Raw genomic sequence first — 17729 nt, 5'->3', positions numbered from 1 at the left:
ATTACACCTTAATGTGATAAAATGTTCCGAGGTTCTTCAAAGACGCAGTAGAAGAGAATATGACACGACCAATGAAGGAGATATAAGGTCAGATGAGCAAAAGCTTATTCAAGATGGTGGGTTTGAAGATGGAAAGAAAAAACAAACAGAAAGGCATAAGGAGGACACTCCAGAGTGTGGAGCCTCGATACGCTGAAGGTATTCCAGCAACAGTGGAATGATTAAGGTCAGGGATAGTCAAAAGGCTGAATTTAGTGAACACAGCTATGTCAAAGGATTGTGGGAAGCAACATAATCAAACACCCCTCTCACCCTGGTTTAATCGCTTCCAATCTTCCATCACGCAGAAAATACAAAAGCTTAAACACACGAGACAACACATACAAAAACAGCTTCTTCCCAACTGTTGTCCTGATTTGGAGGAGCCAATGTTGGACTGGGGTGCACAAAGTTAAAAGCCACACAACACCAGGTCATAGGTCAGACAACAACCTGATGAAGGAGCAGCGCTCTGAAAGCTAGTGCTTCCAAATAAACCTGTTGGACTATAATAGAACAGTACAGCACAGAACAGGTCCTTCAGCCCACGATGTTGTGCCAACCATTGATCCTCATGTAAGGTAAACCTAATGTATGAACCTTCACATTTCTGTGACCATATGCATGTCCAGCAGTCTCTTAAATGTCCCCAATGATCTCGCTTCCACAACTGCTGCTGGCAACGCATTCCATGCTCTCACAACTCTCTCCGTAAAGAACCCACCTCTGACATCCCCTCTATACTTTCTGCCAAACAGCTTAAAACTATGACTCCTTGTGTTAACAATTTCTGTCCTGGGAAAACGTTTCTGGCTATCAATTCTATCTGTGCCTCTCATTATCTTGTATACCTCAATTAAGTCCCCTCTCTTCCTTATTTTTTCCAATGAAAAAAGTCCAAGCTCAGTCAACCTCTCTTCGTAAGATAAGACCTCCATTCCAGGCAGCATCCTGGTAAACCTCCTCTGAACCTTCTCCAAAGCATTCACATCTTTCCTATAATAGGGCGACCAGAATTCCAAGTGCGGACTAACCAAAGTTTTATAGAGCTGCAACAAGATCTCACGGCTCTTAAACTCAATCCCCCTGTTAATGAAAGCCAAAACATCATATGCTTTCTTAACAACCCTGTCCATTTAGGTGGCAATTTTAATGGATCTATGTACCTGCACACCAAGATCCCGCTGTTCCTCCACACTGCCAAGAATCCTATCTTTAATCCTGTACTCAACTTTCAAGTTCGACCTTCCAAAATGCATCACTTCGCATTTATCCAGGTTGAACTCCATCTGACACCTCTCAGCCCATCTCTGCATCCTGTCAATGTCATGCTGCAGCCTACAACAGTCCTCTATACTGGCAACGACACCTCCAACCTTTGTGTCGTCTGCAAACTTGCTAACCCATTCTTCAATCTCCTCATCCAAGTCATTAATAAAAATTACAAAGAGTGGAGGCCCAAGAACAGAGCCTTGTGGAACACCACGCACCACTGACTTCCAGGCAGAATACTTTCCTTCCACTACCACTCGCTGTCTTCTGTCGACCAGCCAATTCCAAATCCAGACAGCTAAATTTCCCTGTATCCTATTCCTCCTGACCTTCTGAACGAGCCTACCATGGTGAATCTTATCAAATGTCTTGCTGAAGTCCATATACACCACATCTACTGCTCGACTCTCATCAACATGTCTAGTAACATCCTCAAAGAACTCAATAAGATTTGTGAGGCATGACCTGCCCCTCACAAAGCCATGCTGACTGCATTTAATCAAACCATGCTTTTCCAGATGGTCATAAATCCTATCCCTCAGAATCCTTTCTAACACCTTGCAGATGACAGACGTGAGACTGACTGGTCTGTAATTGCAGGGGATTTCCCTATTTCCTTTCTTGAAGAGAGGAATTACATTTGCTTCCCTCCAGTCCTCAGGTACAACTCCAGTGGAGAGCGAGGATGCAAAGATCTTCACAAGCAGCGAAGCAATCACATTTCTCGCTTCCCAAGGCAGCCAAGGACAAATCTGGTCTGGCCCTGGCGACTTGTCATAGAGTCATAGAGATGTACAGCATGGAAACAGACCCTTCGGTCCAACCTGTCCATGCCGACCAGATATCCCAACCCAATCTAGTCCCACCTACCAGCAGCCAGCCCATATCCCTCCAAACCCTTCCTATTTGTATATGTTTCCAAATGCCTCTTAAATGTTGCAATTGTACCAGCCTCCACCACTTCCTCTGGCAGCTCATTCCATACACATACCACCCTCTGCGTGAAACGTTGCCCCTTAGGTCTCTTTTATATCTTTCCCCTCTCACCCTAAACCTATGGCCTCCAGTTCTGGACTCCCTGACCCCAGGGAAAAGACTTTGTCTATTTATCCTATCCATGCCCCTCATAATTTTGTAAACCTCTATAAGGTCACCCCTCAGCCTCCGATGCTCCAGGGAAAACAGCCCCAGACTGTTTAACCTCTCCCTGTAGCTCAGATCCTCCAATCCTGGCAACATCCTTGTAAATCTTTTCTGAACCCTTTCAAGTTTCACAACATCTTTCCGATAGGAAGGAGACCAGAATTGCATGCAATATTCCAACAGTGGCCTAACCAATGTCCTGTACAGCCGCAACATGACCTCCCAACTCCTGTACTCAATACTCTGACCAATAAAGGAAAGCATACCAAATGCCTTCTTCACTATCCTATCTACCTGTGACTCCACTTTCAAGGAGCTATGAATCTGCAATCCAAGGTCTCTTTGTTCAGCAACACTCCCTAGGACCTTACCATTAAGTATATAAGTCCTGCTAAGATTTGCTTTCCCAAAATGCAGCACCTCACATTTATCAGAATTAAACTCCATCTGCCACTTCTCAGCCCATTGGCCTATCTGGTCCAGATCCTGTTGTAATCTGAGGTAACCCTCTTCGCTGTCCACTACACCTCCAATTTTGGTGTCATCTGCAAACTTAATAACTGTACCTCTTATGCTCGCATCCAAATCATTTATGTAAATGACAAAAAGTAGAGGGCCCAGCACTGACCCTTGTGGCACTCCACTGGTCACAGGCCTCCAGTCTGAAAACCAACCCTCCACCACCACCCTCTGTCTTCTATCTTTGAGCCAATTCTGTATCCAAATGGCTAGTTCTCCCTCTATTGCATGAGATCTAACCTTGCTAATCAGTCTCCCATGGGGAACCTTGTCAAACGCCTTACTGAAGTCCATATAGATCACATCTACTGCTCTGCCCTCATCAATCTTCTTTGTTACTTCTTCAAAAAACTCAATCAAGTTTCAGAGACATGATTTCTTAATGTTTGTCAAATTTTTCAGCACATCAGCTTCCTCAATCTCTATCCGTTCCAGCATGCTTACCTGCTCCTCAATGGTTTCATTCACTACATTCACTACTTTAGTAAAGACAGAAGCAAAAAACTCATTTAGGGCTTCTCCTACCTCCTCAGACTCTATACACAAGTTCCCTATGCTATCCCTGATCGGCCCTACTCTCTCTTTGATCATTCTCTTATTCCTCACATACGTGTAAAATGCATTTGAATTCTCCCTAATCCTTCCTGCCAAGCCTTTTTCGTGCTCCCTCCTGGCTCTCCTCAGACCATTTTGAGCTCCTTCCTCGCCTGCCTGTAATCCTCTAGAGCTGAGCAAGACTCTTGCTTCCTCCACCTTACGTAAGCTGCCTTCTTTCTTTTGACGAGAAGCTCCTCCGCTCTCGTCATCCAAGGTTCCTTTACCTTACCCCTTCTTGCCTGTTTCAGAGGAACACATTTATGCATCACTCACAACAACTGTTCCTTAAACAGTCTCCACATGTCTATAGTGCCCTTTCCATGGACCAATTACTCCCAGTCCATGCTTCCCAACACATGCCTGATAGTATCATAGTTCCTTTTTCCCCAATTAAATATCCTCCCATTGTGCCAGCTTCTCTCCTTCTCCATAGCTATGTAGAACGTGAGGCAGTTGTGGTCACTATCACCAATAATCTGATACGGAGTGATTTTTAACTTCCTGACTGTTGTTAAATTTCTGAATGGACCTCTCGCGTTTTAAATTTAATGTTGATCGAGCTCTTTGAGTACCTTCTCTGTTGTTGTAACATTGTATTCTTTGCTCTAATCCCCTAATGCACTTTGTATGGCATGATCTGCCTGTACTGCATACAAGCAAAACTTTTCATGGAGTCAGATCAGATCAAAAGAACGGTCAAGACTCTGGAGGTATTTGAAAACAAGGATGAGAATCTTAGAGTCAAGATGCTTTTTGACCTGGATATAATCGTGAGTTGGTGACATTGTGATAACTGGACTAGTAATCCAGAGGGAAAAAATAAGCCAAGGAACTACAGATGCTGAAACTCAGAAAGAAAAACAGAAATTGCTGGAGAAACTCAGCAAATTTGCAATATCTGTGGAGAGAAAGCAGAACGTTATGAGTGTGTCCCTTCTTCAGAACAGAAATCCAGAGATCCAGCCACAATTGAACTGAGACACGAGTTCAAATCCACCACATCAGTTGGGGAAATTCAAATTAATGAGCAATTCTGGACTTGAGAGATCACTATTAAACTGCTGTAATAATGTCATTTAAAGAGGAAAATCTGCTGTTCTTACCCTGCCTGACCTACAGCAATGACACTGATTCTCAGTCACCCTCTGAAATGGCTTAGCAAGCCACTCATTTCAAGGGCAATTGGGAATACTGCCCTCTCTAGTGACACTCACATCCCATAAAAAAGAATTTAACAAAAAATTTACTGCAGGTGCTGGAGATTTGAATTAAAAGCAGAAAGCGCTGGAGAAACTGTGGAAGTGAAAATGTCAATGTAGATCCGGGAGCAGAGGGTGAGAGGTGAACAGGACTGGAGAATAATTTGTGAATTCAGAATATTGTATGCATTTAACTAACCATCTGCATGTGCTCTTACAGTGTTATCTTATTAACTTTATACAGTCCCCTTCCAATCCAAATGACGTATTCAGTCAATTGTTCACTTTAATGGCTGCTTTACAATCCTTTGACCTGGATACAATTTCCCACGCTGTCCCTCCAAACAGTTCGAATAATCAATGTTTTAGTGTTAAAAAATGAATTCATAGCTGCAGGCCCATGCAGAAAGAAGCATTATTCATTTCTAAAATGCAATGCCCAGCCCTTGAATCATGAGTGTATAACGATGGTGAGCGATTTACAATAAAGCTGATTAGCGATGTGATAAACCCCACTGTAATGCAGAGCATCTCATCTCAGGCCGAACTGGCTCCAAACTGCAAATGGACCCTCTCAATGTTTTTCTCTCGCTGGGTGTATATGCATGAGCAGCCCTTCAAAAGTCCAGTCTATCACTTCTGCACATCTAAGGGATCCATTCGAGCGAAAACATCGAAACCCAAGAGTGGCACTGAATAATTTGACAATTGCAAAGGCAAATGTAACACTGCCGGTTTAAACAGAAATGGAGATTACAAGGAAAATTTCCATTGTCTTGCTAAACTAATTACTATCTGTCATTTGGCTCATGAACGGCCTACATTAGCAGAATAATGGCTTTCGATCTGTCTGGGGTAGTGTGGGCAGTTAATATGCATTGGGAGGTTGTATATAAAGAGACAGCACACACACACACAGAGCTGTCACTTGTATGCGGAGACATGAAGTTCCCATTCCTGCTCGCACTGCTTTCCATCTCAGTGGTCCGAGCCAACCCAACAGGCAAGTGGCCCTGGCGTGTTCTACAAAGCAAACCTGGCCCCCCAGCCAGCTTCAGGGAGGTAGCTGCCTTCATCAAGCGCCTGGAGGCACGCAACATCAGCCTGAGCCTGCCCACGCACATGCTCAGCCTGTACCGCAGTTACAGCTCGGGCAATTACAGCGGCCTTTCGGCCCACGAACGGCCCGTGTTACCGGAGGCGGATACCGTCAGGAGCCTGGTGGCAAAAAGTAAAGTAACTTCCTGTTCTATTATTCACCCCTCCTCCTCCTCCTCCTCCTGCTCCTCTTCACTGGGTCTACGTTTTGGGTTTCGGTTTGTCGTTTTGATGTGGCCGCTGACTTCCCTCAAATCTCTTTCTCTCTCCCAGACACAGTCAGTCTAGGACAATCCACATTCACGGTTTTGATGTCTTTGAACCGGGGGATTGCTCAGAAGATCAAGGCGTGTCTCAGGATCTGGGCTGGAATGTCTGTCTCTTCCCAGAACCTATTGTAGGTTTAGCCCAGGGACTGACATTCCCCAATCCACATTCAGATGTACAGAGACTGGCTTCTCCTTTCCTTTGATTTACAGCGCATTAAGTTGTTTAATTAACAAAAATGTTTCTTTTTCGGTTTAACATGTACAGTTTGGAAATGAAAGCTTACCTTTAATATAGACACGCTACAGCACATCCCAAAGTATTCAAGAGACAATGAAATGCTGTATGATATGTAGCCCATAGGTATTGTGTTAATACGATTGCAAGATGTTTCAAAAGTTATTCAGTGGCACCTGGGTATTGCTGGCAAAGCCAATGTTTGTTACCTGCTGCAGGTTGCCCTTGGCTTGCCACGCAGTTTCTTTTCAGGGATTAGATTCCTTACAGACGTGTGGAAGTAGGCCCTTTGGCCCAACCAGTCCACACCGACCCTCCGAAAAGTATCCCACCCAGACCCATTTCCTTCTGACTAATACACCTATCACTATCGGCAATTTAGTATGGCCAATTCACCTACCCTACATATCATTGGATTGTGGGAGGAAACCAGAGCACCCCGAAGGAAACCCACACCGACACAGGGAGAAATGTGCAAACTCCACACAGACAGTCGCCCGAGGCTGGAATCGAACCCGGGTCCCTAGCGCTGTGAGGCAGCAGTGCTAACCGCTGAGCCACTCTTTTTTTTCTCTAACAACAAAGTAGGAGGTTGAATGGAAAATGGAAAAATGCTTCATTGCTGGTCTAACAGTTGGAAGTAAGAAAAACTGGTCACTCAGTTTGGGAATGGTTTCTCAGTTTCCCTGCATCATTATGGCGATGAGCTGCTGTGTTGCCAACAATGAGGAATGTTGCTCATTTATGGAACCTCCTCAGAAGATATTTCCTCTCACAGGCTGCATATTTCACCAAGTGGGTTGGTGGCTGGGTTATGTGTCTATAGTAAAGGCAGCTGGTTTCTGGAAAGTTAAAAATCCCACAACACCGGGTTATAGTCCAACAGGTTTAACTGGAAGCACTAGCTTTCGGAGCGCTACTCCTTTATCAGGTAGTTGTGATGAAGGAGCTGATGAAGGTTGATGTGACTGATGAAGGAGTGGTGCTCCAAAAGCTAGTGCTTCCAATTAGACCTGTTGGACTATAGCCTGGTGTTGTGTGATTTTTAACTTTGTACATCCCAGTCCAACGCCGGCATCACCAAATCATGGTTTCTGGAAAATGTAGGAAGCCCCTTTTGGGCTATGGGATGTTTTTGGAGGAAGAGGAGGGGGAATCTAAGATGGAATTCCTCACATCAGTGCAGAACTGATGGGTCAGTACATGTCATTGGGCTACACATCACTGATGATCAGTAGCTGTCAACGGAATCATAAATAAATGGCCTGTCTGTTCTTTCAAGCTGACGTCCTATTTCCAATGACTTTTTAAAAAAATATAATTGTCATGAGGCTTGACAGGTCGTGATAGAGATGTGCAGCTTGGAAATAGACCCTTCGGTTCAATTTGTCCATGCTGACCAGATATCCTAACCTAATCCAATCCCATTTGCCAGCATTTGGCCCATATTCCTCTTAAACCCTTCTTATTACATACCCATCCAGATGGCTTTTAAATATTGTAGTTGTACACATCTCCACCATTTCCTCTGGCAGCTCATTCCATATACACACCACCTTCTGCAAGAAAAAGTTGCCTCTTAGGTGCTCTTTAAATCTTCCCCCTCTCACCTTAAACGTATGCCCTCTAGTTCTGGACTCCCCCATCCCAGGATTAAAACCTTGGTTATTCATCATATCCATGCCCCTCATGATTTTATAAACCACTATAAGGTCATCCCTCAGCCTCCAACCCTCCAGGGAAAACAGCCCCAGACTATTCAGCCTCTCCCTGTAGCTCAAACCCTCCAACTCTGGTAACATCCTTGTAAATCTTTTCTGAACCTTTTCAGAAAAGGAACAAGCCATTTGGGACTGCGATGGAGAGGAATTTCTTCTCCAGAGGGTGGTGAAAGTTTATCTGCCCCAGAAGGGCTGTGGAAGTTTGGTTAAGTATGTTTAATGCAGAGATTGATACATTCCTAGATACTAAGGCCATCAAGGGGTATGGGATTGTGCAGGAAAATGGCAGCCATCCGTTGAATGGCTGAATAGCCTACTCCCACTCCTGGTTCCTAATTTCTGTGATGTATCAGCAGTTCTTGTTGATAGTTCCATGGAGTTACCTGCTGTACCACACTGCCTTGGTAATACCTACTGTTTCGCTTCGACGGGGTTGCGCTTCGACGGGGCGGTGTGGACTTGTTGGGTCGAAGGGCCTGTTTCCATACTGTAAGTAATCTAATCTAATCTAAAAAAACCTCTACCTCTTCTTGCCTTCCTCCCCAGTAGATGCTGACTTCTACTGGGTTTCCACAGATGCTGGGATCTCCCTCACTATTCTTTACAACATGTGTTAGCAAACTATTGAGCCATCTAGTCCTATCCTCATTGACTGTCCACAGATCCCAGAGTCATTGGGTGATGATTAAGAATAGGGACCCCTGATTGATACTTGCTCCTCCATAGCCTGGGACTAACTAGACAACTGGTTACCCTTACACCAGCTGACACAGCTCAGTCTAGGCATTGAAAACAGGAACATTCTGTTTAGTTTGGCTCAGGATATCTAGTCGCTGAACTGTCATAGATGCTTCCATCCTCTGTGTTAAATGGATCCAAGCCAAGCAATGAAGTATGAAACGAGACACAATTCTTTTCCTTGCAAGTAAGTTATTCAAAGGATGCAGCCTTCCTGATCTCTGTCCCTGCTGCTGCCCTCTGTGCCTGTTTTCTTACTCATTAGTGCATCAGTTAACAAAACTAAAATTAACAAGTTAACCACCTTTTAAAAGGGAAGTTCCTTTTTATACTCCGTTGAGTAAAAATAAGCAAATTAACAAATTGACAACTCCTTAAAGGGGCAAGTTCTTTTTTTATATGAGCTCAAATTCAATCAATCAGTTGTTTTTCTGGTGACCGTTAATCATAACTATATAATCCACCTGACTGGAGTGTGCTGCATGGACTGAGTTGAATTTTATTGCACTTTCTGTCATTCGAAGTGAAAACATTTTATAATGTATTTTCACAAATTTTAGGAATGTTTTGAAAACCTATGTATTTAACATGGCATTAATACTCCTGATTAATCGCTGCTGTTTACTTATCGCTAGGTTTCCATCACAACGGAAGCCGTTGGATTGTTACCTTTGACATGTCCATGCTTGCGGCCAACGAGAAGCTTCAGTTTGCCGAGTTGAGGATCAGTGTACCTGCCTTTGCAGAGTCCTGCTCTCTCCTGGAGCTCCACCACCAGTCAGAGTACCCGTGTGGACCTGCTACCTGCCAGGACCAGCTCTTCTTGGGCTCCTTCCCTCCAGCCTCCGTGCTGGAGGATGCTGAGGGCTGCGCCATTTACAATGTCACCAACATCCTGAGGCACTGGATCAACCGTAGCAAGCCACGTGGCAAGGGCAGGCTCACTGGGCTCCAGTGGCCAGAGAGCCCAAGCTGCAGAAGCAAGAGGTCCCTCCCCTCCACCAGAAATGAGGGCAAGGCAGAGACCAAGGAGACGGCGCTGCTGCTGGTGTTTTCCCAGAGACCTGAGCAGAGTTGCTCGGAGAGTTCCTCACTGCTGAAAGATGCCAACAGCTCCAAACATGTGCGGAAGCCCCGTAAGAGAAAGGGATGCCGGCTGAAGCCAAAGGGCCATGTGGCATGCCAACGAAAGAGGACTCGTGGCAGAGGCCGTGGGAAGGGTAGGGCTGAACGCAGCGGAACCCGTATTCAACGTCGTCCCCGGCACCACAGTAAGAGCAACAAACTGACCCGATGCCGGAGAATTGATTTTCAGGTCAAATTTGATAAGATTGGCTGGGGTGCCTGGGTTATCTTTCCAAAGACATACAATGCTTTCCGCTGTGAAGGAGAATGCCCATCGCCATCTGGGGAGAATGTCAAACCCTCCAACCATGCTTACATGCAGGTAATGTTACCTCCTGTGTTAGTTGCCCATCTCTTCCCTTTTAACGCTGCATTCAATGTTACATTTAACTGCATGAGATTTTTCACCTGGCTCAAGCTGCATCTGAAAAACACAGCATTACGTTTTGGTACAACAAACACGGGTAGGGCTTATACAATTAATGGTAGGGCCTTGAGTAGTGTGGTAGAACAGAGGGACCTAGGGGTGCAGGTACATAATTCTTTGAAGTTTGCAACACAAAAAGACAGGTTGGTTAAAAAGGCATTTAGCACACTTGCCTTCATTGCTCAGACCTATGAGTATAGGGAGTTGGGAAGTCATGGTGAGGTTGTACAGGACACTGGTGAGGCCACTTCTGGAATATTGTGTCCAGTTCTGGTCACCCAGTTCATAGAATCCCTACAGGTCAAGTCCACACTAATCCTCCAGACAGTATCCCACCCAGACCCACTCATCCATCACTGTAACCTTACATTTCCCACAGCTTGCACATCTTTGGACTGTGGGAGGAAATCAGAGCACCCAGAGGAAACCCATACAGACACAGGGAGAATATGCAAACTCCACACAGACAGTCACCCAAGACTGGAATCAAACCTGGTCCCTGGCGCTGTGAGGCAGCAGTGCTAACCACTGAGCCACCATGATGCCCCTGTATTAGGAAGGATATTATTAAGGTGGAGAGGATTCAGAAGAGATTTACCAAGATGTTGCCAGGTTTGAGTTCTAAAGAAAGGCTGGATAGGCTGGGACTTTTTACACTGGAGTGTAGGAGGTTGAGAGATGACCTTCTAGACGTTTATAAAATAATGAGGGGTATAAATAAAGTTAATGGTAGCATAGGGGGGCACATTTTTAAGTTGAAAAAGGTTTTAAAAAGACATGAGGGGCAAAGAGGGTGGTTTGCATGTCCAATGAGTGTGCATCATTTAAAATACATTTGCATAAGTACATGGATAGGAAAGGTTTGGAGGCATATGGGCCAGGAGCAGGCAAGTGCGAGTGGTTTAGTTTGCTATCGGAAAGATGTTGTGAAACTTGAAAAGATTCAGAAAAGATTTACAAGGATGTTGCCAGGGTTGGAGCATTTGAGCTATAGGGAGAGGCTGAACAGGCTGAGGCTGTTTTCCGTGGAGCGTCGGAGGCTGAGGGGTGACCAAATAGAGGTTTACAAAATTATGAGGGACATGGAATAAATAAATAGGCAAAGTCTTTTCCCTGGGGTCGGGGAGTCCAGAACTAGAGGGCATAGGTTTAGGGTGAGAGGGGAAAGATATAAAAGAGACCTAAGGGGCAACTTTTCACGCAGAGGGTGGTACGTGTATGGAATGAGCTGCCAGAGGAAGTGGTGGAGGCTGGTACAATTGCAACATTTAAGAGGCATCTGGATGGGTATATGAATAGGAAGGGTTTGGAGAGATATGGGCCGGGTGCTGGCAGGTGGGACTAGATTGGGTTGGGATATCTGGTTGGCATGGACAGGTTGGACCAAAGGGTCTGTTTCCATGCTGTACATCTCTATGACTCTAAGTTAGGTTGCTAATGTTGGATGGGAAGAGATTCATATGGAGAAAATGAGTTGAACAGCCGGTTTCTGTGCTGTAAGTACTCTTTAATGCATGAAGCTGTTAGAATGATAGGATCATGCAGCACAGAAAAGGCCATTTGGCCCATCATGCCTATGGAAGGTTTTGGAAAGAGCTGTCAAATAAATCCTTATTCCTGACCACATTCTTTTCCCACTGCCACATCTTTGCCTTTCAGTAGTATTCATGTAATTCCCATTTGGAAGTGAAAATCTCTGATTCATTAAGGTCCTCAGGTAGCATCTGGTGCCTGGGAACACCTCCACTTACAAGTATCCTTCCAAGCCACGTGACTGAGAAGTATATTGTTGTTCCTTCAGAGATGCTGGGTCAAAATCCTGGAACTTCCTCCTAATAGCACTGTGGGTGTCCCTACACTCCAAGGACTGCAGTGATTGATGAAGACAGCTTAAGGGTGAGATAGGGATAAGCAATAAATACTGGCCCGGCCAGCAATGCCACACCACAGCTAATAAAGAAAAGTTACTATTGAACTGTATTAGGCAAGAGGTGACTGGGGGCAGATGTTCCACGTAAAGGGAAGGTTGGAAAATGGGAAGCCATTAAAAATTAGATAATGAGAGTCCAGAGGCTTTGAGGATGAAAGACAAGGCTGGGTAGATGCAGGGAATGCTCGATGACTAGAGAAATTGAGGTTTTAGTCAAGAAAATGCAGGAAGCATATGTTAGGTATAGACAGCAGAGATCAAGTGAATCCTTAGAAGAGTATAAAGGCAGTCGGAGTATATATAAGAGGGAAATCAGGAGGGCAAAAAGGGGATATGAGATAGCTTTGGCAAATAGAGAGAATCCAAAGGGATCTTATAAATACATTAAGGACAAAAGGGTAACTAGGGAGAGAACAGGGCCCCTCAAAGATCTGCAAGGCAGTCTTTGTGTGGAACTGCAGGAGATGGGGAAGATACTAAACAAGTATTCTGCATCAGTGTTTACTGTGGAGAAGGACATGGAAGATATAGAATGTGGGGCAATAGATGGTGACATCTTGAAAAATGTCCAGATTACAGAGGAGAAAATGCTGAGTGTCTTAAAACGCATAAAGTGGATAAATCCTCAGGACCTGATCAGGTGTACCCTAGAACTCTGTGGAAAGCTAGCGAAGTGATGGCTGGGCCCCTTGCTGAGATATTTGGGTCATCAAAAGTCACAGGTGAGGTGCTGGAAGATTGGAGGTTGGCTAACATGGTACCAGTATTTAAGCAAGTGGCAAGGAAACTATAGACCAGTGAGCCTGACCTCGGTGGTGGGCAAGTTGTTGGAGGGAATCCTGAGGGACAGGATGTACATGTATTTGGAAAGGCAAGGACTAAGTAGGGATAGTCAACATGGCTCTGTGCGTGAGAAATCATGTCTCACAAACTTGATTGAGATTTTTGAAGAAATAGCAAGGAGAATTGATGTGGGCAGAGCGGTGGATATGATAATATGGACTTCAGTAAAGCAGTCGACAAGGTTCCTCATTGTAGACTGGTTAGCAAGGTTAGATCACATGGAATACAGAGATAACTGGCCATTTGGATACAGAACTTGGCTCGAAGGTAGAAGACAGAGGGTAGTGGTAGGGAGTTGCTTTTCAGACTGGAGGCCTGTGACCATTGGCATGCCACAAGGATTGGTGCTGGGTCCACTACTTTTCATCATTTATGTAAATGATTTGGATGTGAATGAAGGAGGTATAAGTTAGTAAGTTTGCAGATGACACCAAAATTGGAGATGTATGTGGAAAACGAGAAAGGTTACTTGGGTGTACAACAGGATCTTGATCAGATGGGCAAATGGGCCAAGGAATGGCAGATGGAGTTTAGATAAATGTGAGGTACTGCATTTTGGAAAGGTAAATCAGGGCAGGACTTATACACTTAATGGTAAGGTCCTGGGGAATGTTGCTGAACAAAGAGACCTTGGAGTGTGGGTTCATAGTTCCTTGAAAGTGGAGTCACAGGCAGATAAGATAGTGAAGAAGATGTTTGGTATGTTTCCTTTATTGGTCAGAGCATGGAGTATAGAAGTTGGGAGGTCATGTTGTGGCTGGACAGGACATTGGTTTGGCCACTTTTGGGACATTGTGTGCAATTCTGATCTCCCTCCTATCAGAAAGATGTTATGAAACATGAAAGGGATTAGAAAAGATTTACAAGTATGTTGAATAATTTGCGATGAAGGGAGAGACCGAATAGTTTGGGACTGTTTTCCCTGCAGCGTCGGGAGGCTGAGGGATGACCTTATTGAGGTTTATAAAGTCATGAGGGCATGGATAGGGTAAGTAGACAAGGTCTTTTCCATGGGACGGGGGGAGTCCAAAACTAGAGGGCATAGGTTTATAGTGAGAGGGGAAAGATTTAAAAGGGACCTAAGGGGCAACGTTTTCACACAGGTGGTGGTGCATGTATGGAGGCTAATACAACATGTAAAAGGCACCTGAATGGGTATATGAATAGGAAGAGTTTAGACAAATATGGGCCAAGTATTGGCAAATGGGACTAGATTAATTTAGGATATCTGGTAGGCATGGATGAGTTGGATTGAAGGGTCTGTTTCTATGCTGTACATCTCTATGACTCTTTGACTCTAATCGGCTTCCACCACCCTCTCAATTGGTGCATTTGACACTAGTCCCAAATTCTAGCTGCTTCTCGCACCCCACTTGTCCCACATGTTGAATTCGCATTGATATAGTCCAGGTACATATTAGTATTCTGCATGCTTGTGTACCTCTCTCTGTTTTTACTTAGATTGACCACACCTAAATTCCACATTTTTAAGGTCTGGCACTATTTCTGTTTTTGTTGTTTGAAGATGAAATTAGGCAGATTGACAGAAGCTGTGTCAGAGTTGGGTCTTAAACGTTGTATAAAAGGATGAAAGAGTTGGAGAGATGTAGAACTTTAGAGAAAGGATGATAGAGCTGTGGGCCCAGGCAGCTGAAGACGTGACTACCAATGACAGAGAACTTAAAATTCGGAATATTTTAATGGTCAAATTTCAACTCACACAGGTCTGGAGGGAATTACATAGATAGGGAGGGTTAAGCCATGCACAATTTTTGAAAGTCAAGAAAATCTCAATCGTGAGCACATACAGATCACTGGGGTGAACATATTATAGATGTTGCATACAGGAGGAGGACATTCTATTCGCTGCTCATTGGATGCTGCCTGAACTGCTGTGCTCTTCCAGCACCACTAATCCAGTATTCTATTCATTACACCTTGTGCTGGACCAGCTCTTTAACTACAGCTTTCCACTGTAATCCTATTTTTACCTGCCCGTTCCCACATCTTTTTACATTCTTCACTATGAATATTTATTCAATTTTCTTTTAAATGTGATACCAGACATAAGACCTTTGGATTTTATTTTGAACAGTAACAATACACAAGGTTGAGGCAAATGGCAGGAAAGCAGCACTAAGTTATAAAGTTGATTCAGGGTGTCAGTGCAGGCATGATGGGCTGAACGGCCTCCTGCATTGTAATGATTCTATAAAATTGCCCTTTCACCTTTCAGATTTGAGCTGTAATGTAATTCATCAGATGAATGGTTTCCCTTCTTGTCTTGGTAAAGATTCCTTATGAACTGAATTTGTCTATCAATGCTCAGTTGTTAATGGAAGCAGACATGGTGAAACTGCTCATATCAAATGATTCTAACTTGTAACCTTAAGTAGACTGGATTGCTTGTTTAGTGACAATTTCATATGGGTGTAGGCAGATGTTGTGAATAGTTTGATCTTCCGGGCTTGGGGCTTTGCTACTGAGGACCACTATTGGTAAAAATAGCATCACTATATTTAACCACGGATGACCTCCAAAGTCAAGTACACTCCCCAGGACCCATTGGTCTGGTTCATACCTACAAAATGGCAACTGCTATGTTGAATTGCACCTTTAGGAGAGCAAGCATACACAGCAAACTCTGTAAAAGTACAACTCTGTTAAGTAAATGACCTTTCAGTATTAATAATGGAAACAGAATTTTAAAGCGATTGCACCAATTGTCTTATTCTATTTTCAGAGTCTGCTCAAATTCCATCGTCCCACACTAGTGCCTGCCCCTTGCTGTGTTCCCATCAAAATGAGTCCTATGAGTATGCTGTACAAGGAAAACGGTGAGGTGGTGCTGCGTCATCACGAGAACATGGTGGTACAAGAGTGTGGCTGCCGCTGATGAAACCTGCTTTCATTTCGCCACTGTTAAGAAATCAGCAAGGGCAGTGATGTACGATTTGAGTGGCTGGGTCTCTGCTGTGATGTCTCGTCCAGTCAAACTGCCAAATAGCCAAGTCTGGGTTTGGAGTGGTGTGAAGGTTAAAGACTGGAATAATTTCTGTTGAAAGTACCAGTATGTGGACAGGTTTGGATTGAACTGTGGGGATTCCAGCAGTCCAGTCAAGTAATACTATTGCGCAGGAAGGAGACCATACCTCCATCAAATGTAAGGTGTGGGACAAGAGGAAAGGGGACGGAACAGACAGAAAAATGTACAATTGTGTGATACGGTAAATGATCAAAAATGAAAATGAGTTTCTGAGCTCTTGGTTAACATGCCTGTACAACTGGCAATAAAGCGCTTATCAATTGTATTCATTTTTGAATTGTTCCCTGAAGTTTAGTCCATGCAATTTTCTTTGTTATCAAAGAAACAGACATGGTGACTTCTTTGTTATCACAGTGAGTAAAGCAAGTGGGCAACTTATTCATAAAAATTTCAAGTTTACTTGTGTTCTGTTGAATTAGCAATAGTTAGTCCTAGTGCTCTTTTGTGCTCCTGGAGATGCAAGAAGGAAGGAATCTTATCAGGGCACTACTATGATAATTATCTATCCACCAAGGCCTCCGTTTCTTCCTCTCACGCTGATCCAACTAGTACTCCTCCACTGAAACTCTCATTCCACTGACTTAACTGGTCCTCACCCTCAACAACTTCTCCTTCCGATCCTCCCACTTCTTCCAGACCAAAGGGGTAGCCATGGGCATCCGTATGGGCCCCAGCTATGCCTGCCTCTTCGTCAGGTACATGGAACAGTCCATCTTCCGCAGGTACAACGGCACCATTCCCCACTTTTTTCTCCAGTATATCGATGACTGTATCGGCGCCACATCATTCTCCCACGAGGAGGTTGAACAGTCCATCAACTTCACCAATACCTTCCAAGCCAACCTGATGTTCACTCGGACCATCTCAGACACCTCTCTGCCCTTCCTGAATCTCTCCATCTCCATTTCCGGTGACCGAATCAACGCAGATATTCACTACAAACCCACTGACTCCCACAGCTACCTGGACTACACCTCCTCCCATCCTACCTCCTGTAAAAACGCTATCCCTTATTCCCAATTCCTCGGCCTCCACTGCATCTGTTCCCAGGAGGACCAATTCCACCACAAAACATTCAAGATGGCCTCCATCTTCAAAGACCACAATTTCCCCTTCCATGTAGTTAGCAATGTCCTCCAGTGCATCTCCTCCACTTCCCACACCTTTGCCCTTGAACCCCACCCCTCCAACCACAATAAGGACAGAACCCCCCTGGTCCTCACTTTCCACCCCACCAACCTCCAGATACACTGCATCATCCTCCAGCACTTCTGCAATCTACAAACAGACCCCAGCACCAGAGATATATTTTCTTCCCAACCCTATCTGCTTTTCGGAGAAACCATTCCCTCCGCAACTCCCTTGTCAGGTCCATGCCCCCCATCTACCTACCCTCCCCTCCCTGCACCTTTCCCTTCCATCACAGCAAGTGCAAAACCTGCACACACACCTTCCCCCTCACCTCCATCTGGGGCACCAAAGGATCCTTCCACATTTGACAGAAATTTACCTGTATTTCCACACATAT

At 44.5% G+C, this 17729-nt stretch overlaps 1 protein-coding gene across 1 annotated transcript; it reads left to right on the top strand.

Moving 5' to 3' along the window:
• The first annotated feature begins 5696 nt into the window (after window positions 1–5696).
• On the top strand, window positions 5697–16567 carry LOC140484609 (nodal-like). Its single transcript, XM_072583117.1, has 3 exons — window positions 5697–6000; window positions 9466–10277; window positions 15899–16567. The coding sequence occupies exons 1-3, from the start codon at window positions 5712–5714 to the stop codon at window positions 16049–16051; spliced, it is 1254 nt and encodes a 417-aa protein (XP_072439218.1). The 5' UTR covers window positions 5697–5711; the 3' UTR covers window positions 16052–16567.
• The last annotated feature ends 1162 nt before the right edge of the window (window positions 16568–17729 follow it).

This window comes from Chiloscyllium punctatum, chromosome 13, assembly GCF_047496795.1.
Source record: "Chiloscyllium punctatum isolate Juve2018m chromosome 13, sChiPun1.3, whole genome shotgun sequence".
NCBI classification, from domain to species: Eukaryota; Metazoa; Chordata; class Chondrichthyes; order Orectolobiformes; family Hemiscylliidae; genus Chiloscyllium; species Chiloscyllium punctatum.
This window is presented reverse-complemented; position numbering and strand designations above follow the sequence as displayed.